The 20,941-nt window shown below is 36.2% G+C and overlaps 1 protein-coding gene across 2 annotated transcripts in view; it reads right to left on the reverse strand.

Moving 5' to 3' along the window:
* stxbp4 (syntaxin binding protein 4) overlaps positions 1-18,164 on the reverse strand; it is a 51,627-nt gene extending 33,463 nt beyond the window's left edge. For both annotated transcript variants that reach the window (XM_079845993.1, XM_079845992.1), the window contains exons 1-11: positions 17,936-18,164; positions 13,545-13,618; positions 13,284-13,379; positions 13,130-13,199; positions 12,955-13,029; positions 8,668-8,747; positions 6,525-6,654; positions 5,692-5,824; positions 4,931-5,037; positions 3,679-3,901; positions 3,479-3,557 (exon numbers count right to left, since the gene is read on the reverse strand). In XM_079845993.1, the coding sequence (XP_079702119.1) occupies positions 3,479-3,557; positions 3,679-3,901; positions 4,931-5,037; positions 5,692-5,824; positions 6,525-6,654; positions 8,668-8,747; positions 12,955-13,029; positions 13,130-13,199; positions 13,284-13,379; positions 13,545-13,618; positions 17,936-17,991 (1,123 nt within the window). In that variant the 5' untranslated portion in view covers positions 17,992-18,164. The remainder of the gene's footprint in view (positions 1-3,478; positions 3,558-3,678; positions 3,902-4,930; positions 5,038-5,691; positions 5,825-6,524; positions 6,655-8,667; positions 8,748-12,954; positions 13,030-13,129; positions 13,200-13,283; positions 13,380-13,544; positions 13,619-17,935) is intronic.
* Positions 18,165-20,941: the final 2,777 nt, after the last annotated feature.

Genomic DNA, 20,941 nt, shown 5'->3' on the forward strand with positions numbered 1-20,941 from the left:
AAATAAATTACATTTTAAAATATTAAAATAGAAAACAATTTTTTAAATTATAATAATATTATTTCACAATATCACTGTTTTACTGTATTCGTATGAAATAAATGCAGCCTTGGTGAGCATAAGAGGCTTCTTTGAAAAACAATTAAAGATCTTTAGTCTTATAAACATTTTATAAACATGTTACTTAATTGCCCAAAAAACGTCCAAATAATTTATGAGGCACAGCGGGTCAGCAATTTAAATTCCCATTCAAATATTGCGCCATTATATTTGATCCCTTATGATGGCTTGTATAAATACTTTGTGTACAAGCAGGAATTAATATTGTTTGAACAGGCTGTTTTTTTTCTCCATAAACCCCACCAAGACCAGATCTGTGAACTGGAGAAAAAGCACAATGCTTTTCACAAAATAGTGCCACTCTTGTCAAATCCTCTTATACGATGAATAACTGTGTTACTGAGCTCATAGGTATGTGCTCTGACCATGAACTCACTCTCATCATTTATTGTTCACTCATTCATTATCCGCATATTTGTTTATCTTTTTTGGAGGGGATTTATTTCCTGACAATGATTTCTTGGAAATTAAAAGCCCTTTTAGAATAATATCAGACAGTTGCCCTCACAAATTTGGCATAAAAGGGGTCTCAGTTAAGTTTCATTACCTGAGCTCCTGTGAACATTACAGAGCCCCTAAGGGAACATTGTGCTATTTCTGAGCTTTCACAATGTAAGTCAAGCCCATAATTGTAGCTATAAACTGCTTAAATTGTCTAGATTTAGTTGGATTAGAAAGTGCTTTTTGAGCCTGTCGTTGCATGTAGAACTTGCTTCAGCAACTTAAAAATATATATATATATTCTCAATTAAGTTTCATTACCTGAGCTCCTGTGAGTATTACGGAGCCCATAAAGGAACAAATATATGAGATGGTAGGAAAAATAATGAGTCAATAGTTTTGCATTCTTTATAGGAAGACGGTGCACTCTGATTACTTATGAATGGGAGAAAGTGCAAAGCCCAATATGGCGGAATAAGTCCCGCCTTCTAAATGAAAGAGCCAATCTTTGATTGGTAAAGTCAACGATTAGCTGCCTTTAGAAGCTCCGGTTGCTATAGAAACAGGCAGTGTTCTAAATCTAAGAGGAATGCATGTTTAGGATTGCGCATGTGGATTAGCTTTGTCCAGGCTTAAAAATTAAGTTTTTGTCATGTATAGAAACAAATTTATGAGACAGTTGTTGTCAGATTTCATTGGTGATTCAAACATGAAATTTAATCATAAGCTTGGCGAACAGTTTTGGAGAATTTGATGTTTCCCCATTCAAAGAGATAGGAGCTGCACTTGCATGCCCGAGAGGTGTTTCAAAGATGGCCGCCGAGTTAAAGGACTTGTCTTAAAGGGACTTTGATTCTCTCGCAAATGTTTTGCGTTTCCTGAGGAACCTTGTGTTCAATTGCAGAACTTTTGTAGTTTCTTGGTGGGAAGGGGAACGCAAAACATTTGTGAGAGAACGCAATATTTTGTCAAATATTTTTTCCTCCCATCTCATTTTTATTTCTTTGTCCTTTAAGGGGCTCCGTAGAATATGTACAGTGTCCTCACTAATATTGGCCTCCTTAGTAAATATGAGCAAATGAGGCTGGGATGGCCACGGAAGAAGCTTCATTTTGTGCTCAGTTGCACATTTTTGTGTTGATTGAAATGTGCTATATAAAAAAACTTGCCTTGCCTTGCCTTGATTTTGATGTTTGTTTTGGATTGTTGTCCTGATGGAAGATCAAACCAAAGCACATTATAAGATTTCTAGCAGAAGCGGTCAGGTTTAGATTTTTTATCTGTTGGTATTTGCTAGAATCCATGATACAACTTGTGGAGATGTAGGTGCTGTTTGATAATTTAGGCTTTCTGACCCCAAGACCAAACTAATCTCTGCAATTCTCCAGCTGTGATCCTTGGGGAGTCTTTGGCCACTCAAACTCTCCTCCTCACCATGCATTAGGAAGATATAGACACACATCCTCTTCCAGGCAGATTTGTAACATCTTTAGTTTAATTATTGCCCTGATGGTGGAAATGGCGATTTTCAATGGTTTAGCTATTTTCTTACAGCCACTTTCTATTCTACTTTCTTTCTATCGATATATTCTTTGGTTTTACTCATTGTGCTGAATGATTAAGGGAATTTGGCCTTTGTCTTTCCTCATATTTATACTCCTGTGGAACAGGAAGTCATGGCTAGACAATTTCCAGCTCCTAGTCACCCTAAATATAACTATGATTGGGAAAATACTTCAGAGATATTTACTCATAAGAATTTCTAGGGGTGCCAATAATTTTGGCCAACATGCATAGGAGAAAAACATATATTTCATTATGTGAGTTTCCACCCACTTTCAAATGTTTTACTTCAATGAAAGGTTAGAATTTTGTGAATTTTTTTAATGAAAGATCAAAAGGATAAACAATATATTAAAACGATTCCCTTTTAAGCTATTCCCAATACAATATATACTCTTAAAAAAGTAAGCTCCTTCTCTTTTCTCAGGTCAGAGTTTAGTCCAAGCACTACCAAAACATTTGGAAACAGTAATGTTTTTCATTTGATATTTTATGTTTGTCGTTCAGTACAGCTGGTTAAATCTGCCTTAAATCGCAGCTGAGAGGAGCTTTATCGAAGGTTCTCGTCAATGAAATAAAACCCTGTCCTGAACAGAGTTCAGTATCCTCCATTTCACCTGGAGTTATGTCATGTTGATGGTAATATCCATTTTCAGAACCATGCCAGCTGGATTATTTTAAGTTACAAACACAGCATCTCATCAGCACATGGCTGTCTAAACGTCTGCTGAACGTTCTGATAGCCTAATACAGGTCAGAATGTTCCTTATTTATGAGTTTCAGATTGTTCACAAGCAAAATTCTATTCATAGCGCATCAGAATGTGAAAGGCTGCCAAGACAGTCCAACACAATCTGTGAATAACAATAGGAGTGTCTAAGGTTAGTTCTGGATTCAATAGTTAAGATAGCAACATTTGTGGCATAATGTAATCCCAGAAAAGAATTTCAGCTCATTTTGCAAATATAGAATGAATTTAGTTATATTAAAGCACTTAAAATGAAAGAACATGGCAATGCCATCTTGTATTTGTGTAAAGTATATTGTTTCTTATTGACAAATGTAAGTATTTCAAGAGTAAAGTATTTATATACCATTGTAGTATTTTAATTTATGCTGTTTTATTGTTTTTATTTTATAAATATTAATTATTCTTTAGATTTTGGAGTGAATTTGTATTTGAATCTGTATTTTAATGTATGCTTATTTGCCTCAATGTATTTCCATTGTATGATCCTTGCTGTAACTAATATCTGTGTTCCCCTGGATAATTTTCTATGATAATCTACATTTATGACACAATCTTGAATTAAATTTAGGAGATTCTTATAGAGGTAATACAGGGTTGCAGTACCAGAGTTGGCCACTGTGGTGCAGGCACTCTCAAGTGAGGACATTGGGGTGAGATTAGGCTTTCCTGTTGCTGGTCGTACCTGTAAGGAAAGACACAAATTGAAGCCTTTAAGAAAACATATGAAGCAGTGCTGAAGAACAGTTACTGCATTAATGAATCTCTGTTACCAGACTGGAATCGGCCACAGTCTTATGTCTTACCTTAGTAAGTTCTACAGAAGGCAACGTCTCACTTCCAGAGTTGGGGGTGTTGGCTATCTTGGGAACGAGACCTCCAGGTAGAGTTGCTCCCCCCAGTCCAGTGGGCCTGAGTTGGGGGGCTGTACTGGAGGAAGGTTGAAGGGAGATGGGGCTGTGGGGTCCACTGCTGGAGCCTGATGAAGACCTTCGTCTGATAAACGCTATCTCTACTGTAGGGTCTGGTCTGTAGGGTCAAACAGTGACATGTGTAAACATATGACCTTACAGTCTCTCACCAACTAGCTGCATCTGTCTTTGACAGAAGCAAACTCTCATAATGCATTATACATATTTTCATTATGTTGTCATTCAGGGAAGGCTGTCTTGAAAGGTTTTGTTCACATTAAGGGTTGCACAGACTAGTCGACTTTAAAGGGATAGTTCATCCAAAAATGAAAATTTGGTCATTACTTACCTTCAAGTTGTTCCAAACCTGTATATGTTTTTTTCAAAAGAAGATATTTTGAAGAATATTGGTAATCAAACAGCAGAGGTTTGGAATAACTTGAGGGTGAGTAAATGATTTTTGGGATGAACTGTCCCTTTAACACACTATCGCTTTTAGCTTGATGTTGACTTTGAAGTTCATTTACAAATAGTTAAAATGACAAATAAATGCATACTCAGAAAGCACTCCACAAGATATAATTAATTATAACATCTGGATGCTCAAAATTGATCGGGTGAATGCATGTTTTAAACAGCTTATTGTACACAAAAGTTAATCTGTGTTCTAAACTAATGCGCTGCTGCATTGTAACACACACACAGAAGCTTGCACATCAATTGATTTGCGCAGAAATGTATTGTCAACACTGTTCTGTGATTTATCAATAAAATAGCTTACAAACTCAAAGGTTCTAGCATATATGTCTTTGTAAGTAAAACCCACAGCTTCACTATTAGTAGAGAGACGCTGGCAGATAGAATGCATTCATATACATGTAATCTTTACTGTGCTACTTTATCTGTATCTGATTTAGAACGGGCAGAAACCTGTGAGAAATATAACAACCTAAAGACAAAAGAACTGATAAAAATAATCTGTTATGTAGGAGAAATGATGGGCAGCTGGAGATTCAAGCTTATTTGTTCATTAATGACTCATCAGTGACTAGTCGACGTCGACACGACTTTCATCACATAAATGTCCACTTAAGAAAAAAAATTAAGAAAGTTGTTCAACCCCTAGTTCATATATCTGAGTTTTAACCTGAGTTTTGTTCGAGTGAGTATGGTTTTGGCCTCTTCATGCGTTACTCCAACGAGTGACTCCTTATTGATGGATATGAGCTGATCCCCGGCCTTTAGTCTCCCATCCTAGAATCACACAGAGAAAAACATTTTACTTCATTTTACTTTAGCTTAATTTACTTCACCTTACATTAAAATTCAAAAGTTTTGTCTCTTAATATTCAAAAGCCTCCTATATGCTCACTAAAGCTGCATATGTTTGATACTGTAAAATACAATAAAAACAGCAATATTGTAAAATATTATTCCAATTTAAAACAATTGTCTTCTATTTTAATATATTTTAAAATATAATGTATTGCTGTAATGGCTCCAGTCTTCAGTCTCATGATCCTTCATTAGAAATCATTCTAATATGCAAATTTGTGCTCATGAAACATTTCCTTTTATCAAAGTTAAAAACAGTTGTGCTGCTCAATATTTTTGTGGAAACTGTGATTTTTTTTCCAGGATTCTTTGCTAAATAAAGTATCTTTTTTTTTTTTTTGAAATCATACTGACGCCAAACTTTTGAACAGTAGTATAATTTACTAACTTAACGTCACCTTCCTTTATCTCACTTCACCTACTAGTGTTTCACAAACCAAGAATCAACACAAACAAACTGTATATGTACAAATCTTTCTTTCTTATTTTAGTTTTCTTCTTAAACTCCAAAAATATTATCTTAAATTTTATTTTACAATTTTACAAAATAGCAATAATAATAAATAAACATACTTTTTGGCAGTCGCCCCCTTGCATTATTTCCTGAACGAACACCATTGGCCCCTCTGCACGGTTAGCTCCGCCCCTGATGACCAAGCCTAATCCCGTCCCTTTGGCAACACATATCAACTGAATCATGCAGTCTCTGGAGAAAGAGAGGTAAACATAAGTACATATTGGATCAACAGCAGAAATAATGACTCCTGAGGTGATTTATTTTTTTCAAAAAACATAAATGAATCTTTTGTGGGACTTCACTCTCACTTGGGCTAGGTCAGGTGTTTTCAGGTTCAAACTCTTCAATCAGGACACTATTAATTGCATTAGTGTGAGGAAGCTGCTGGGTTCTGTCATACATTTTGATAGTAGAATTATTTTAAAGGGTAACTCAACCCCTGATCAGAGCCTAACTGCACCCACTGGCAATATTTGAAAAATGCTAGAAAAGCGGAGACAGAGGGGATGAACCGAGGGCGGGGCTGAGAGGGGGCGTGCACCTGAGACCCGCAGTGACGGATTGATTAGGGCGTGGTGAGCTCGTGCCAGGGGCGTGGAAGAGCCAACATACGTCACGATAGCAAAACAACATTAAATAGGAATAGGAAAATTCAACTGCAGTAATCACCGTTCAACCTTAAGAGGGCAGCACTCTAAAGTGAATTAAATCACTTTATACCCAAATGTCAAAACATTTACTCGAATCAATGAACAGCACTAATAAAGTTCCAGTCTTGCAGATTATTAACTAAAAAAAAGTTGTTTTAGGGTTTAGTTACCCTTTAAGTAAATGTGAAAGGATCACACAAAAGCACCAGATAAAATCTACAGTGTCTTTTAGTTCTCACGTGCAGACTTGTGGAGATGGGGAGGTAATGCAGGCTGTGGTGTATACTGGGTTTGGGTCTTTAGGACTCAGAAGCAGAGGACTGGTTGACCTGGAAGATGAGGAGGAGGAGGCAGTGTCGGTCATCTTTCCTGAAGACAAGAGATTTGATTTGTAATACTCTCAATCTAAACTTCTGCTACTCTTTCACTTAAAAATGACACAAATGAATGCTAGAATAGCAATGCCACAGTGCACTTAGAATAACAACAACCAACACATTTATTTTTCTTACTCATTTATTTTGACACTACTGTTCAATAGATTGGGGTTGTAAGGTTGTTTTTGAAAGAAGTCTATTGTGCTCAACAAGGCTGCATTTATTTGATCAAAAATGCTGAAAAAAGCAGTAATATTACAAAATGTTATTGGAATTTAATATAACAGATTTGTATTTTAATATATTTTAAAATGTAATTTATTCCTGTGATGTCAAAGCTGTATTTTCAGCAGCCATTACTCTAGTCTTATTTGGTGCTCAAGTAACATTCCTTATTATTATCACAGTTGAAAACAGTTGCTGCTCACTATTTTTGTGGAAACCATGAAAAAAAATTCTTAGGATAGAAAGTTCAAAAGAACAGCATTTATTTGAAATTTAATACAAATGTAACATTATAAATGAATGCATAATTGCTGAATAATAGTATTTACTTCTTTTAAAAAATCTTACTGATCTCAGACTTTTGAACGGTAGTGTACATACCCATATATTTTGGTTCAAGTACACTATATTGCCAAATGTATTGGGACACCCCTCCAAATCATTGAATTCAGGTGTTCCAATCCCTTCCATGGCCACAGGTGTATAAAATCAAGCACCTAGGCATGCAGACTGTTTCTACAAACATTTGTGAAAGAATGGGTCGCTCTCAGGAGCTCAGTGAATTCAAGCATGTAACCGTGATAGGTTGCCACCTGTGCAATAAGTCCATTTGTTTAATTTCCTCACTACTAAATATTCCACACTCAACTGTTAGTGGTATTATAACAAAGTGGAAGCAATTGGGAACAACAGCAGCTCAGCCAGGAAGTGGTAGGCCACGTAAAATCAGAGCGGGGTCAGCGCATGCTGAGGCGCACAGTGTGCAGAAGTCACCAACTTTCTGCAGAGTCAATAGACCTCCAAACTTCATGTGGCCTTCAGATTAGCTCAAGAACAGTGTGTAGAGAGCTTCAAGGAATGGGTTTCCATTGCAGAGCAGCTGCATCCAAGGCTTACATCCCCAAGTGCAATGCAAAGTGTCTGATGCAGTGGTGTAAAGCACGCCTCCACCGAACTCTAAAGCAGTGAAGATGTGTTCTTTTGGAGTGACAAATCAAGCTTCTCTATCTGGCAATCCGATGGACGAGTCTGGGTTTGGCGGTTGCCAGGAGAATGGTACTTGCATGGCTGCATTGAGCCAAGTGTAAAGTTTGGTGGAGGGGGATTATGGTGTGGGGTTGTTTTTCAGGGGTTGGGCTTGGCCCCTTAGTTCCAGTAAAAGGAACACTTAATGCTTCAGCATTCAAAGACATTTTGGGCAATTTCATGCTCCTAACTTTGTGGGAACAGTTTGGGGATGGTCCCTCCTTCCTGTTCCAACATGACTGCGCCCCAGTGCACAAAGCAAGGTCCATAAAGACATGGATGAGCGAGTTTGGTGTGAAGGAACTTGACTGGCCTGCACAGAGTCCTGACCTCAATCTGATAGAACACTTTTGGGATGAATTAGCGGAGACTGCAAGCCAGGGCTTCTCGTCCAACATCAGTGCCTGACCTCACAAATGCGCTTTTAGAAGAATGGCCAAAAAATTCCATAAACACACTCCTAAATCTTTTTCAAAGATTTGAAGCTATTATAGCTGCAAAGGGTGGGCCAACTCCATATTAAACCCTACGGATTAAGAATGGGATGTTATTAAAGTTCATGTGTATGTAAAGTCAGGCGCCCCAAAACCTTTGGCAATATAGTGAATATTCTGATGCATGCTTAAAACCCTTTTTTTTTTAAAGTTGGCACACTGTAGGCTGTTTTTGTCCATCATTTCAATATTCTCTCAAAATCAGACATTAGTCATTCACTCCTGAAATGCAGTATAGTGATAGACGAAATGGAAAATACCTGTGGAAACAGAGATGTCTGATCCAGAACTGGTACTATTGCTCGAGCCATATTTTTCCATTAGGTAAGCAAATTCCCTCCTAATGATGAACATATAAAGACACATGCAAAATCATATATAGATTCGCCTTTCCTGGAGCCGTAATTTTCCAGTGGTTCATAATAGGAGGGCTTTTGTACAGACTTAATTTTTTCTTTCCCTGTGGTGTTAAGAGTGTAAACATTATGTGGGTTTTCCTTTCTGTAAAATCATGTATTACATTATTATGAATGTACTTGTTCTAAAGGAAAGTGATGAAGGATATTATTATTCTTAGTTTTTAAAATACACAAAAAATAATGAGCACACCCCTATTAAACCCTCAAACAACATTTTGCAAGACAGTCCCTAGTTATTTAATACGACAACTCCCATTAAATGCAACTTCCTCATTAGTCCACAAAGAAGCTTAGAAGCACTTAATTAGATTACAGAAGTAATCACAGATAAATTGGAATCAAAGTTAAGAGCCAGACTGTTTCCAAGCCAGAAATGTGATCTAGGCAGTAATCTTTAAATTCTTGACATTATGTTCCCAAACTCAGTGTACTGTACAGTTTGTTTGAGGTGATTGATTGTCCATTAATTATGAGGGTAATCCTTTAACACCGTTACAGCTTTAAACCTGACCCCAGCTGGTTTAACTCAAGCCACATATGACAGTCTTGCGGCCCAAATACGTCAACAGCTGTTCAGTCGGGAGTACAAAAGTGCTCATCAGGAAGTCACTGTGACCAGCAAAATGCCAGCTCGATTTAAACTGAGACAGACAGGAAGAACTTGACAACTGCCCAAAACCAAGACCTCTGGCTAAGCAGACAGTACCAAAACAAAAAAAAACCTCAGCATGTATCCTCCAAAAATTATTTAGCATGGAGTAGCAGCTTGATGTTAGTACACAATTACACTATAGATCAAGTCTCCTAAAGGCTGATTTATACTTCTGCGTCGTGGGCTACACGTCGATTTTCATTTATACTTCTGCGTCCTTGTCCGCGGCGACACGCAGTTACACCCCTGAGGGAGGGGTTCTGGCAGACCAATCGGCTTGCGATCCGCGTAGAATTGACGCGTTGTTACATTTTTGGAGAGGTGCACGTCAGGGTACGTCATAGGCTACGCATGCAACACACAGTAGCTGCGGCGTACACTCGAGGCAGAAGTATAAATTGGGCTTAAGAAGTAGTGTTATTTTAGTTTTTATATTAGTTTTATTTATATTTTGAATTATTTTGAATTTTCATGTTCATTTTAGTTTAACTTTTAGTAAATGTTCATGTTAATTTTTGTTTAATTATTAATCATTTGTTATGTGCTTTGTTTGTCATTTTATTATTTTTTGACATTTGCTATTTCGGCTTTTTTAAGTTATAGTGGTAACACTTTACAATAAGGTCTCATTTGTTAACATTAATGTATTAACTAACATGAACTAACAATGACAAATTTTTTGACTAATATAACATTAAAATGTTTTATGTCAATGTTAGTTCACAGTATATAGCTAATGTAAACAGATATTTCTATTCATGATAAAAATATTTTAACAGATATTTGTATTCATTATTTATAATGTATTAGTAAATGTAGAAATTAACATTAAGATTATTAAATGCGTTACAAGTATTGGTTGTTGTTAGCTCAAGTTAACTAGTGTTAACAAATTAAACCTTATTGAAAAATGTTACCGTTTTGTTTTTGTTTTTATTTATAGTTAACAATAATATAATAACCCTGATTAGAAGATTTTAAAATAGCTAGACTCATGTTTGGAGTTCATTAAAAATAAAAAAGACAAGAAATTAGTGCTGGGAAAATGGCACCACACTACAACAAGTGCCAAAATAAAGTAAATAAAGTGCTAAAGACTTTAATGTACTTAAGTGCATTAAGACTATTTTTAGATTTTTTTTTAAATCAAGACACTCATCTGTACTCATCCATTAATAGGATTAAGAATATGATGTCCAACAGTGCACATTGTGTACTTGGCATTGGCAAGCAATACTCCCTGTCTCCATATAATTAAAATCTTTGAACACAAAACAGATCATATTCATACATGCAAATACTGATGAATAGAGATGAATATCAAAAAGAATACATTCCATTAGAAATTGTTAAAGGGGTCATGAATTGAGAAATCACATTTTCCTTGATCTTTTGATACATAAAATGTCATTGTACAAAAAAAATATATCCCATAATCAGTTTTTATTGAACGTCTAGTTTCAGATTTTGTCACATTATTAAGTCATAGTGTGAAAAAAGACCAACGCCTACTTCAACATCTTTGACTCTTTAGCCCCACCCACCGTTTTGCACGTCATGTTGTAGTAGGTGTGTAACGATATATCGTTAAACGATATATCGCGATACAAAAATGTGACGATATGTATCGTTGATGGAAACTATATGATTGACGATATAGAGTTGTTTTATCCAAGGCTCAACTTGCCTTGGATAAAATGCCATGTCGTTTTTCGTTTAACTTCCAAACACAAATGAAGATATTCTTTATGAAACCTGAGGGATTTCTGTTCCTCCATTTAAAGTCTATTCCTCTCAAACTTAAAAGATCCAAAAAATGTCATGAAGGCATCGTAAAAATAACTAATCGAGTGGTCTAATCCAAATCCATGTCTTCTTGAGACACAATGGCTTTATATGATGAATATATTTAACACGTTGCACATACTGTAGTAAACACGGACGTTCAAATGATTGCGTGATGCACGAAAACAACATGAGTGAGTAAATGCAGAATTAAAGTTCTTGGATAAGCTAAACATTTGCAGTTTGAGAGTGGTCATTTTGACGAGTTTTCTTGCGATTAGAACTGTGACTGATTGCATTGTTCATCTGAAGTGCACGCGCTGCCGGAACAGCACTCTTCAAAGTGAGAGCGCAAACATCATTTAAAGCGGCAGATCACATTTAGTTTTAGAAGCATGAATATTCAAAGCATTTTAGATGGTTTATTCTATATGTGTAGTGCATTAATAGCGAGCACCGGGAGAGTTGCGAGCATGGGGAGAGAATCCTGCCTGCATTGAAAGTGTGAGGGGAAAAAAGATGAAAGTTTATGGAGTTTCAGTGACATTATTACATTAAACGACTATATATAATGTTGAATATAATGTATAATAATGCAATGGGGGAATATTTGTGGGTCTTGATAATAATAATAATATTATTTTAATAAAGTAAAAATAAAAAAAAGTCTTTATTTTGGCTTAAAATATTGGGATACATATTGTATTGTGAGTTCAGTATCGCGATTCATATCGAATCGTGACACGAGTGTATCGTTACACCCCTATGTAGTAGTAAATACGAGAAAGACACAAACACAGGATTACTCCAGCAAAATGAGACTCTTTTCATATCCATCCTTGTGATCTTAACATTAAGTAAGCGTGGATTAACTTTTTTTTTTTTACTGCAGATTCATTTTTAAACAAGACACAGTTCAACGCAAGCTTTTCAGAGAGTCTGAAAATAAAAGATGATGCAGTGCCGACTACATTGGATACATTGGATGTCACAACACACAAGTGGGAGTAACGTTTGATATGTACTGAGTATTTATACTGTAGCGCTGCAGTCAAACTGAATAGCTGTGTTAGTTGTGATTTGCTGTTCTTTCCTTTGCTTCAGTATTTATGTAGTTAATACAATGTTTTATTGGATACGGAAGAAAGTACGTAGAGAATGCTGCTTTTGTTATTGTTTTGATCTCAGCTATTCTCTGTAATCCTGAATAAAAGCTTCAGTGAGCGATATTTTCAGCACGACAAATGATGATACAGTGTTTTGTGTAAACAAAATGAATGCAAGTCATCCTTGGTCAATTATAACTGTGATAAGTTTTATTTAAACTTTATTTACCACAACCAAATCTTATAAAGCATATGTAATATGCATAAATTTCTCAAATTTTTTGGCAAATGTTTCAACTATATAACAAGATATTTTTCAACATCGGAATTATTTTTAAAATTCCACACGTGTAATAGTGGGGACGTTGGAAAATTATTTTAATATGCAAAACTGTTACCCAATCATAGCAGTGGGTGTTCACTTCCAAGTCTTGAATGCAGCACGACTATCAAAAAGTATTCGAAAGAGGGTCAAAAACAGCATAGAAAATAGCTTATTACTTCTAAATTAGGATGTTTTAGATGTAAATATTGATAACACAAGTGGAAAAATGCAGTTCATGACCCCTTTAAAAGAAATCTTACCTGGAAGCGTCGTCACGTACTATCAGTAAAGACATGTGATTCGTAGATGATGCCATGCGAAGAACCTCCACTGCCCTAATAAAACATCACACATATTTCTCAGTTTAGTTGTTTGTATACACTTAAGGCATCTTATAATTTATTACATATCAATAACCAACACACAATACATTACTTTTCATTTGTAACACCTCCTAAATTCACGTTGTTAACATCTAAAATGAGATCCCCTGCTTTAAGACGCCCTGAAAGACAGAAAGGAACATCATTCATCATTCCCAGAATCAAAGTAAATACATTCATTGGAGATTTTGGGAGAAAGAACATACCGTCCTGTGCCGCCACACCACCTGGCAAAACCCGTTTAATGAAAATACCAAACTCTTCACTGCTCTGTTCCCTGTAGCCCCCAATAATCTTCACGCCTATCAAATTGAGAACAAGATTTTTTTTGGATTAATTCTTTATATGGGGGTGAAAGAACAAAATAAATCAAATTGTGCATCAAATGCCTTGACAAATTAAGCAGTATAAACCAGTTTACCAGGAATATTATTATAAACTGAAAGAAATTGTGCTGTGGTTCTCACCAAGTCCTTTTTTACAGTCTGTGAAGTCTAGTCTCTCCACAGCACGGTTGATGCCTTGGGGGCCCATTATTGTCCTGGAAAAAAAATTCCCTTAAATTTCAGTGCAAGAGCTATTATCGTTAAAAAAGAAAAAGAAAAAAACATTCTGTTTCATACTGTTTTTAAAAATACAGATTATTGAATGGATGGTAATAATGTGGTTGACCCTCTGATGCATGAATTATTAAATCCCAAAGAAAAGAATATAATCATTGCAAATCTTTTCCTCCCTGAAATGTCGCATATTGAGAGAGTTGCACATCTGTCCATTACAGGAGAAGATAATGGTAAATATTGCAACAAAAAAAATTGACATTCATAAATAGAAATAAAGGAAGAATAAAGGAAATATTACCAATGTGGGTTTAGATGTAACAAGCACCTGAATGGTTAAAGTCCTCATGAAATCAAAATTGACCCTATTTACTTTGTTAGCAACAAGGCTGCCGCACTCGTGTTAAAAACTGAAGCCAAAACACCTTGATCGCCCCCAGGTGGTTGGTCCCAGTATAGCTCAAAACCCCCGCCCCTCCGTGTATTCTAATGGATGTGAGACAAGCTAAACAATACATAAATGCAGTTCATTTACCATACTTTTTTCCCAAAGTTAGTTTCTGTCATTTTAGGCAGTTTTTATCACGCTGATTTAATTTCAAGTGTTTGTTTTTTTTTTAAATACGATTGGTTTTAGTTAGTTATTTGATGCTATAAAAACGGGGGTGTGATGTCATGATTGACAGCTGAGATCGACAGCTTCTCTGAGTGAAGTTGTCACTGAGGCTCCATCTGACTTTTTTCAGGATTTTGCTCAAGATTGGAGCTTTAGCTTTAATTTCTACATTTCCATAACTGTTTATTTCACACAGACATAATGAATTGTTCTGCATCTGCGAGAGTGTGGGCAGGCTTTTGATATTGCGGCTCTACTTCCTGCTCTCTACTGCGCAGACTGCGGTCCCGAGGTCCCAAATCTGCGCACGATGTCAGCGGCATATTCGGACATTCGCCGGCTTCACTTTTCGTCAGCGGAAGAGAATGAAGTTGCGTCGTCCATATTTTTTTTACGGTCTATGGTTAGCACTAGTGATGGGCAGACCGAGGCTTTGTGAAGCACTGAAACAGTTGAAGCAAATGTGCCACATTGTTTCGAAGCTTCGAATCAATCCGACACCCGTCTCTACGGCGACACCTAGTGGTCACTTGCATGGGTTGATCTGAAATAACCTTGACAATGATCCATGTAAAAAAAAAATCGTTTTTAACATCTGTCTGACAACTACATGATCTTGGTTTTGTAACCTGTAGCCTCCTCATTGTGAATAACTATAGGTTTTTTTTGGTCATGAAAAATGAACATTAATAAAATAAATAAAGCCACAATGTATCACATTTGTTACATAACATTTTTAATCAAACATATTTGCTCTGCTGTTGAAGGACTTCTTTTTTTACATATAATTTCTCCAGCCTTTGAAAAAATCCTCTCACAAGGGACACTTATTTTTTAGCAAGTACATACAAATGAGGGAAAATCTCTGCTATCACAAAATCTCTCTACTCTCACAAAAACCCACGAGGTGAAGATGGATTAATTTCACTTTTAAACTGTGGGGAATTAGGTTCATACAGATGTATGTGTGGTTTGTTCCCGCCCCTTTCAATCAAACGCAGGTGTTTCCACCTGATGAAACACTTCGAAGCTTCATTTAGCCATAGTCATGTGACATGGGCGTTTCGAATCACAGTTCGGAGCAGTGCTTCGAAACATCTGCGCTTCAGGATCTCGGCAAAGCGCCGAAACGTCAGTTTCGCGTCAGCCATCCCTAGTTAGCACACATTAATGGTCTTAGCATGAACAATTAACCAGTGCAAGTTAATACTCAAAATAAAATAGTTTTTTATGGTAATCTTTAATCGAAATCTGAAAAGTTCCGGTCTGGAATGGTGTTCCTTCTCAGATGACATCAGTTTGACGGCTTGGGTTTGAATATCCTTCACCACTCCCCTCCAACCGTTAGTCTGCTATGTGCGAGAGATGGAGAGGAGGAGCCCTGAAGTAAAACCCTGCCCTCTATTCAATATTCCGTTTCACTTGGAAATACGTCACGGCACTGAAGAAAGTTCAGCTGCTATTTCCGGTTCACTGGGACTTCAAAGTGTACTGTTATGGACACATGCTTCACATGGTTAAATCACTCATAAAATAGAAAAATTGGAATGTATGAATTCAAAGTGAGCTTTGAATTTGAATTTTCGAACATCTCATAAGTAACCCATTAAACATTAAAGCATTATGCAGTCAAGACATTTCTCCTTACATAGAACCTTTTTGGCATAAAGGATTCTTTAAAATTGAGTGAAAACAATAGGGTTCAATATATTTTTTTAAGAAAATCATTGTTTTTTTTATTCCAGTAAATAGAATAGTGGTTAAAGTATTGGCACATTATCAGGCAAAATAAAAACAATAATGCTTATACAGGAAGTAGGTTACTGTGCTTGAGATATATTAAAATCACTCAAGCATGTAGGTAAACAATGGAAGAGCCAAATGATAAATCCTTTATAGAAAGAGGGTATGTATCCAATCTGGTAAACGACAGCCTGATCTCTATTGCATTTAATCCCCATAACAGACAAAGCAACAGAATACAACGTTTTGACTTTAACTAGGACATCGAGTGAGATGTTAATAAAGCTGTGAACAATTTATTTATTTTTATAAAACAAATACTCATCACATATTTTCTTTTTAACCCTAATGTTGTTCAAATTTACTTTAAATATTTATTTTCCATACATGCTGTACAACTGCATGTGCAAATATATTAATATTACTTTCAAAACGGACCTATAATTTGCACTTGCGATTATGTGATATGCGAATCTGACATCATCAAAACCCAGCAAACAGATATTACTGAAGCTTTATCCTTCTGTTGGACTAAGTATGCATGCGCTCTTTTGAAAAGGCGATTGCTGTTCAGTAGCAATGTTGGGTTTGTTTGAGGTCAATCAGACCCCTGCAAAAACACACTGCAGAAATATACACAAATACTTGTAGATCACATACAATATTTCGAAAATCTAAGCATGTGACACCCCAAGTGTAATGTAACATGGAAGAGGCGTATTATCGAGATGACAAGTATAATCAATCAGATCAGGAAAAGTATGTTTTTGAGCTATTAAAAGGCAGGTTAATATTTATTTTTATGTTCAGCCTTCGATAAGGCGGCATAGTATACAAGTTATGATTTTAGAGTGCAATAAATTTATAAAATCAATATAATATGTACAAAAAATATATTCTGTATTGGTGTCAAATATGTCATGTTTCAACACTCCTTTTTTATACAGCACTAAACGGCAAGAAACATAAGCATTAGCTAAAGACTAAACAAATGATGGTTCACCTCAAGGATTTGTAATCTTGGACCAAAGTGCTGTTTTTGTTTTGTTGAGTTCATGTGGCGGTCAACGTGAACTGAACAGGATGTCAAGGACAAACTCTTATGCTCCTTACAAGTGATGTATTTAACCTGATTCCTATTTCCCAAATTCGTTTTCTTTGTTATTTCCTCTGCTGCTCTGTAAACAATGCACGTTAATCACGATCACATTAAGAGCAGCAAAGAGAATTAGAATGAAGTTTACTGTAATGTTGATCTGTCCTTTACTGCAACAGGCAGGTCGCTGATACGGCATGTTTACTTCCATCAAATCCATATCAAAAGGGTTATGCGTGCTTTTGTCCTACACAAACTTTCATATAAGCAATTATAAAGCATTATGGGAAATAAAAGGATTTGTCTTTAACGAGTCACCCTGAACAAACAGAGCTCAGATGTAGTGCGTGCGATTGTGTTACAAAAGATCCAGCATTAAACTGATCACTTAATTCTACCTAATCTGCCTTACCTTGCTCAAGCCATGTAAGGATGTGCACTCAAGTGACTACAGCGTAACAACGCAGGCAGGGTGCATCCTATCTGTCTTACCTTAACTTTCCACCTCCTGCTGGTTCATCACCATGACGATGATGATGAACTCTAAATGACTGTATTTACAATGAAATGTAGAGTTATTTTTTAATGAGCTCTTCAGCATTGAAAGCTATTTTATATGCATTATTAAAATAGCACAAATTGGTAAACAGAATATTAGGATATGCTGAAATGTTACAATGCAAATGTAACATCCATGCCCATGTTTTAAACACAGACGAACAAGTAGAAACATAAACTACACAAACACAGCAAATGAAGCAACAAATAAGCTTTAAAAGCATTAGTATTTGCTTAATCTAAAGTCGCTCAGCCAGATAACAAGCAGATAATGGCATTTCCTACCAGTAGAGGAGTGATAGCCCGTCAAAGTGTTCTGCCTCCACTGGAAGCAGTGCCATTGCAGCTCCACGAGCAACTGATGATGTATTGTAAAGTCTACGTTATCACCGGGTTGGGGAGAACGGTGGTTCAAATCAGGTCAATCACGATGACCGAGAGACAGCAATCTACCCAGACAGTAACAGACACACTCCTACCTATCCACTAATCTGTCCTGATACCACACAGTCACATGGTTTGCCTCACCTCTCTCGGCGCTGTCACAGCTGATGATGATTCTGCCTCTCCCGAGGCAGGAAGGCTCAAAACTTGACACCATGCTGTGATGTGGAATGAGGGGACGTCAGTCTGACTGCATGATTTCTGATGCAGGGATACTGAATGACTAGCACTGTCCTTTCTATGTAAAATTTAAAAGAAAAATGAGACATAAATTAGATTTGTCCACATAAAAATAACTATATACAATACATAAACATTACAAATAACGCAAACAGAAGCCCATAAAAAAAGAGAGAACAAAAACATGTTGTTGCCACTCACAAATTCCCATTTTAATATGTCATTGAGAACAGTTTGTGTTTTAAATACTCAAATATAAAAAAATCCATGACCACACATAGCCTAAAAATAAACCACAATTTTTAAATAATGTAATCTTTAAACCATTAATGGTAGTTTCAATACTAGGGGTCGCTTATTCAAAACAATAACAAAGGTGTTGCTTGATGACGGCGTGAATGAGCGTGGAATCATGGGAGTATTCATGGGTGAGCTAATGTATTAAAGTTTTATTAACGTTACTGTGATATAAATTATTATGCCGCAGTTGGCCGTTACCACTACTTAAATTTTGTTGTCTATGCATATTTTGTGATTAAAGTTACGTTTAACGTCCGCCTCCTTCTTTCCTGAACTTTGAAACAGTTACGTTTGGTCACTAAAATTCACATTATTTTATTTAATTCTAATGAAACAGCCACAAGTGCTGAAATACTACTCATACAGGTCACTTTATTTGCAGCACTGTTTTACTTGGTCAAAACAATCATACTAAAAATACATTTGAGTGTGTTGAAAGTTATAACGTTACTTGTGCGTTCGCTCGGTGGCTGGTATGAGACACTTGTTGCACACTGCAGTAAGCTTGATATTAGAATATGATATTAATAAAAGCTGGGTGACTTGTGTGGCTAAATGGCGTGCAATTAATTAAAAATGTTTTAATTAAACCTGTCAAATAAAACACATGATATATTAAAGCATCTTTGGTGTTTCCATGGTTTTATTGAAGTAAAAAAATATATATCAAGGGTAGAGCGGATATGACATCATTGACATGCAACGCAATGACACAGGCCTTTACACTGGTTAAAATAGCGGATTTCTCTTTGGGGTAACATTTGGGGTAATCTAAGTTCACAAGTCAACAAAATATATAACATTGTTTTAGTGGTTTTTGGATATTTTAATCCAAAAATCTTACATATTGGCCTGGTTTCACATACAGGGCTTAGATTAAGCCAGGATTAGGCCTTAGTTCAATCAAGATATTTAAGTAGCTTTAATAAAAATGCCTCACACAAAAACATTCCCGATGTACTTCTTGAGACAAAACAAAGGCACTGACATTCTTTAAGATATGTTAGTGCAAGTTTTTTTTCAGTTAAAACCGCTCAAACATGCATTTTAGACTGGGACTAGGCTCAAACCTTGTCTGTGAAACTGGGGGTGGGGGGTTGTTTAAGGACCCTTAAGCCAGGGCTCCAGACTAACTTTTTTCACTAGGAGCACAGTGGCCCCCAACAGAAAATTTTAGGGGCACAACCAGAAATTTTAGGGGCGCACACATCGTAAATCAACATGCTAACCAAATCTACTAATTTCCACTGTATTACTAATAGGGATCGGTATCGTTAAGGTTTTAATGGTATTACTACTCTTAGCGATACTGCTTATCGATCCGGTACTTTAACAGTATTCTTACCGGTTCTTTTTATTATACTTTTTTTTTTTATATATATATAAAAAAAAAACATAATTAAGAACATAATTAACATGGCTTTATAATCTGAAAAGTAAAATATCTATAGCAAAAGAAACCGCAAAGTTTGAACAAAAATATAAAACATCTATTTGTAAATGGACCAGTGTGCAGGCATTCGGAAGGTCTGCTAACATTTATATTACAGTAAAGAACAAACCTACAAAGAAATCTAATAAAGTAATGAAATGTAAAATAACACTGCATAGTTTTCACTGTATAAATTGATAGATTAATGCTTATAAAAGCTAAAGTTATTAATTCAAGAGATGTGAATATTTTCTATTTGCCTTTTGTTCAATTCGAATTAATGGCTCAATCGTCAGCAGGTTTATTAGACGCTGCCCCTTTAAGATGGATCAAAAGTAGAACTAATAATATCATATTCTCCTATTTCTCCAAACTATTTACGCCCATTTAAGATATGAACTGTTAAAATAACTACTCTCCAATCCGGTCATTTTGACACCGGCTATTTGATGTTTATTTGATGGTTTAGACGCGCACACGAAGCCTAAAATATTAAGTGCAAGTCGGTCCATTTCGCAGCACACACACATAAGCCGCCTTGAAGGTGGAAACAGCGTCCCTTGCGCGGATTATTGTGCATTTAATAGCTCTTTATTATCAAACACATCCCGCAGTTTAGCAACAGTAGAGACTGCAGTTTACAACAATCATTGAATCTGACGTTTAGTTTAGGTTTAAGGAGAAATGACAGCGCAAGGCTGTGAAGGGAAGGATGTCGCGCTCGACTGAACACGGCTATAGGAATAGTTTTACCTCATACCATCTTTTTATAATTCTTGGTGGAAGCCAAAATCGAAAATAAAATTAGATTAATATCACAGCACATCCCTAAAGTTTAAGCAGACTAAACTTTTGTTTAGTTCTTGGCCATCGTCACTCATTAAAGCTGACTGTGGTGTTGTGTTCGCTGTAGCTCCACGTGAGAGCTCGCTCGC

Source organism: Gobio gobio (assembly GCF_949357685.1).
Source record: "Gobio gobio genome assembly, chromosome: 20".
NCBI lineage: Eukaryota > Metazoa > Chordata > Actinopteri > Cypriniformes > Gobionidae > Gobio > Gobio gobio.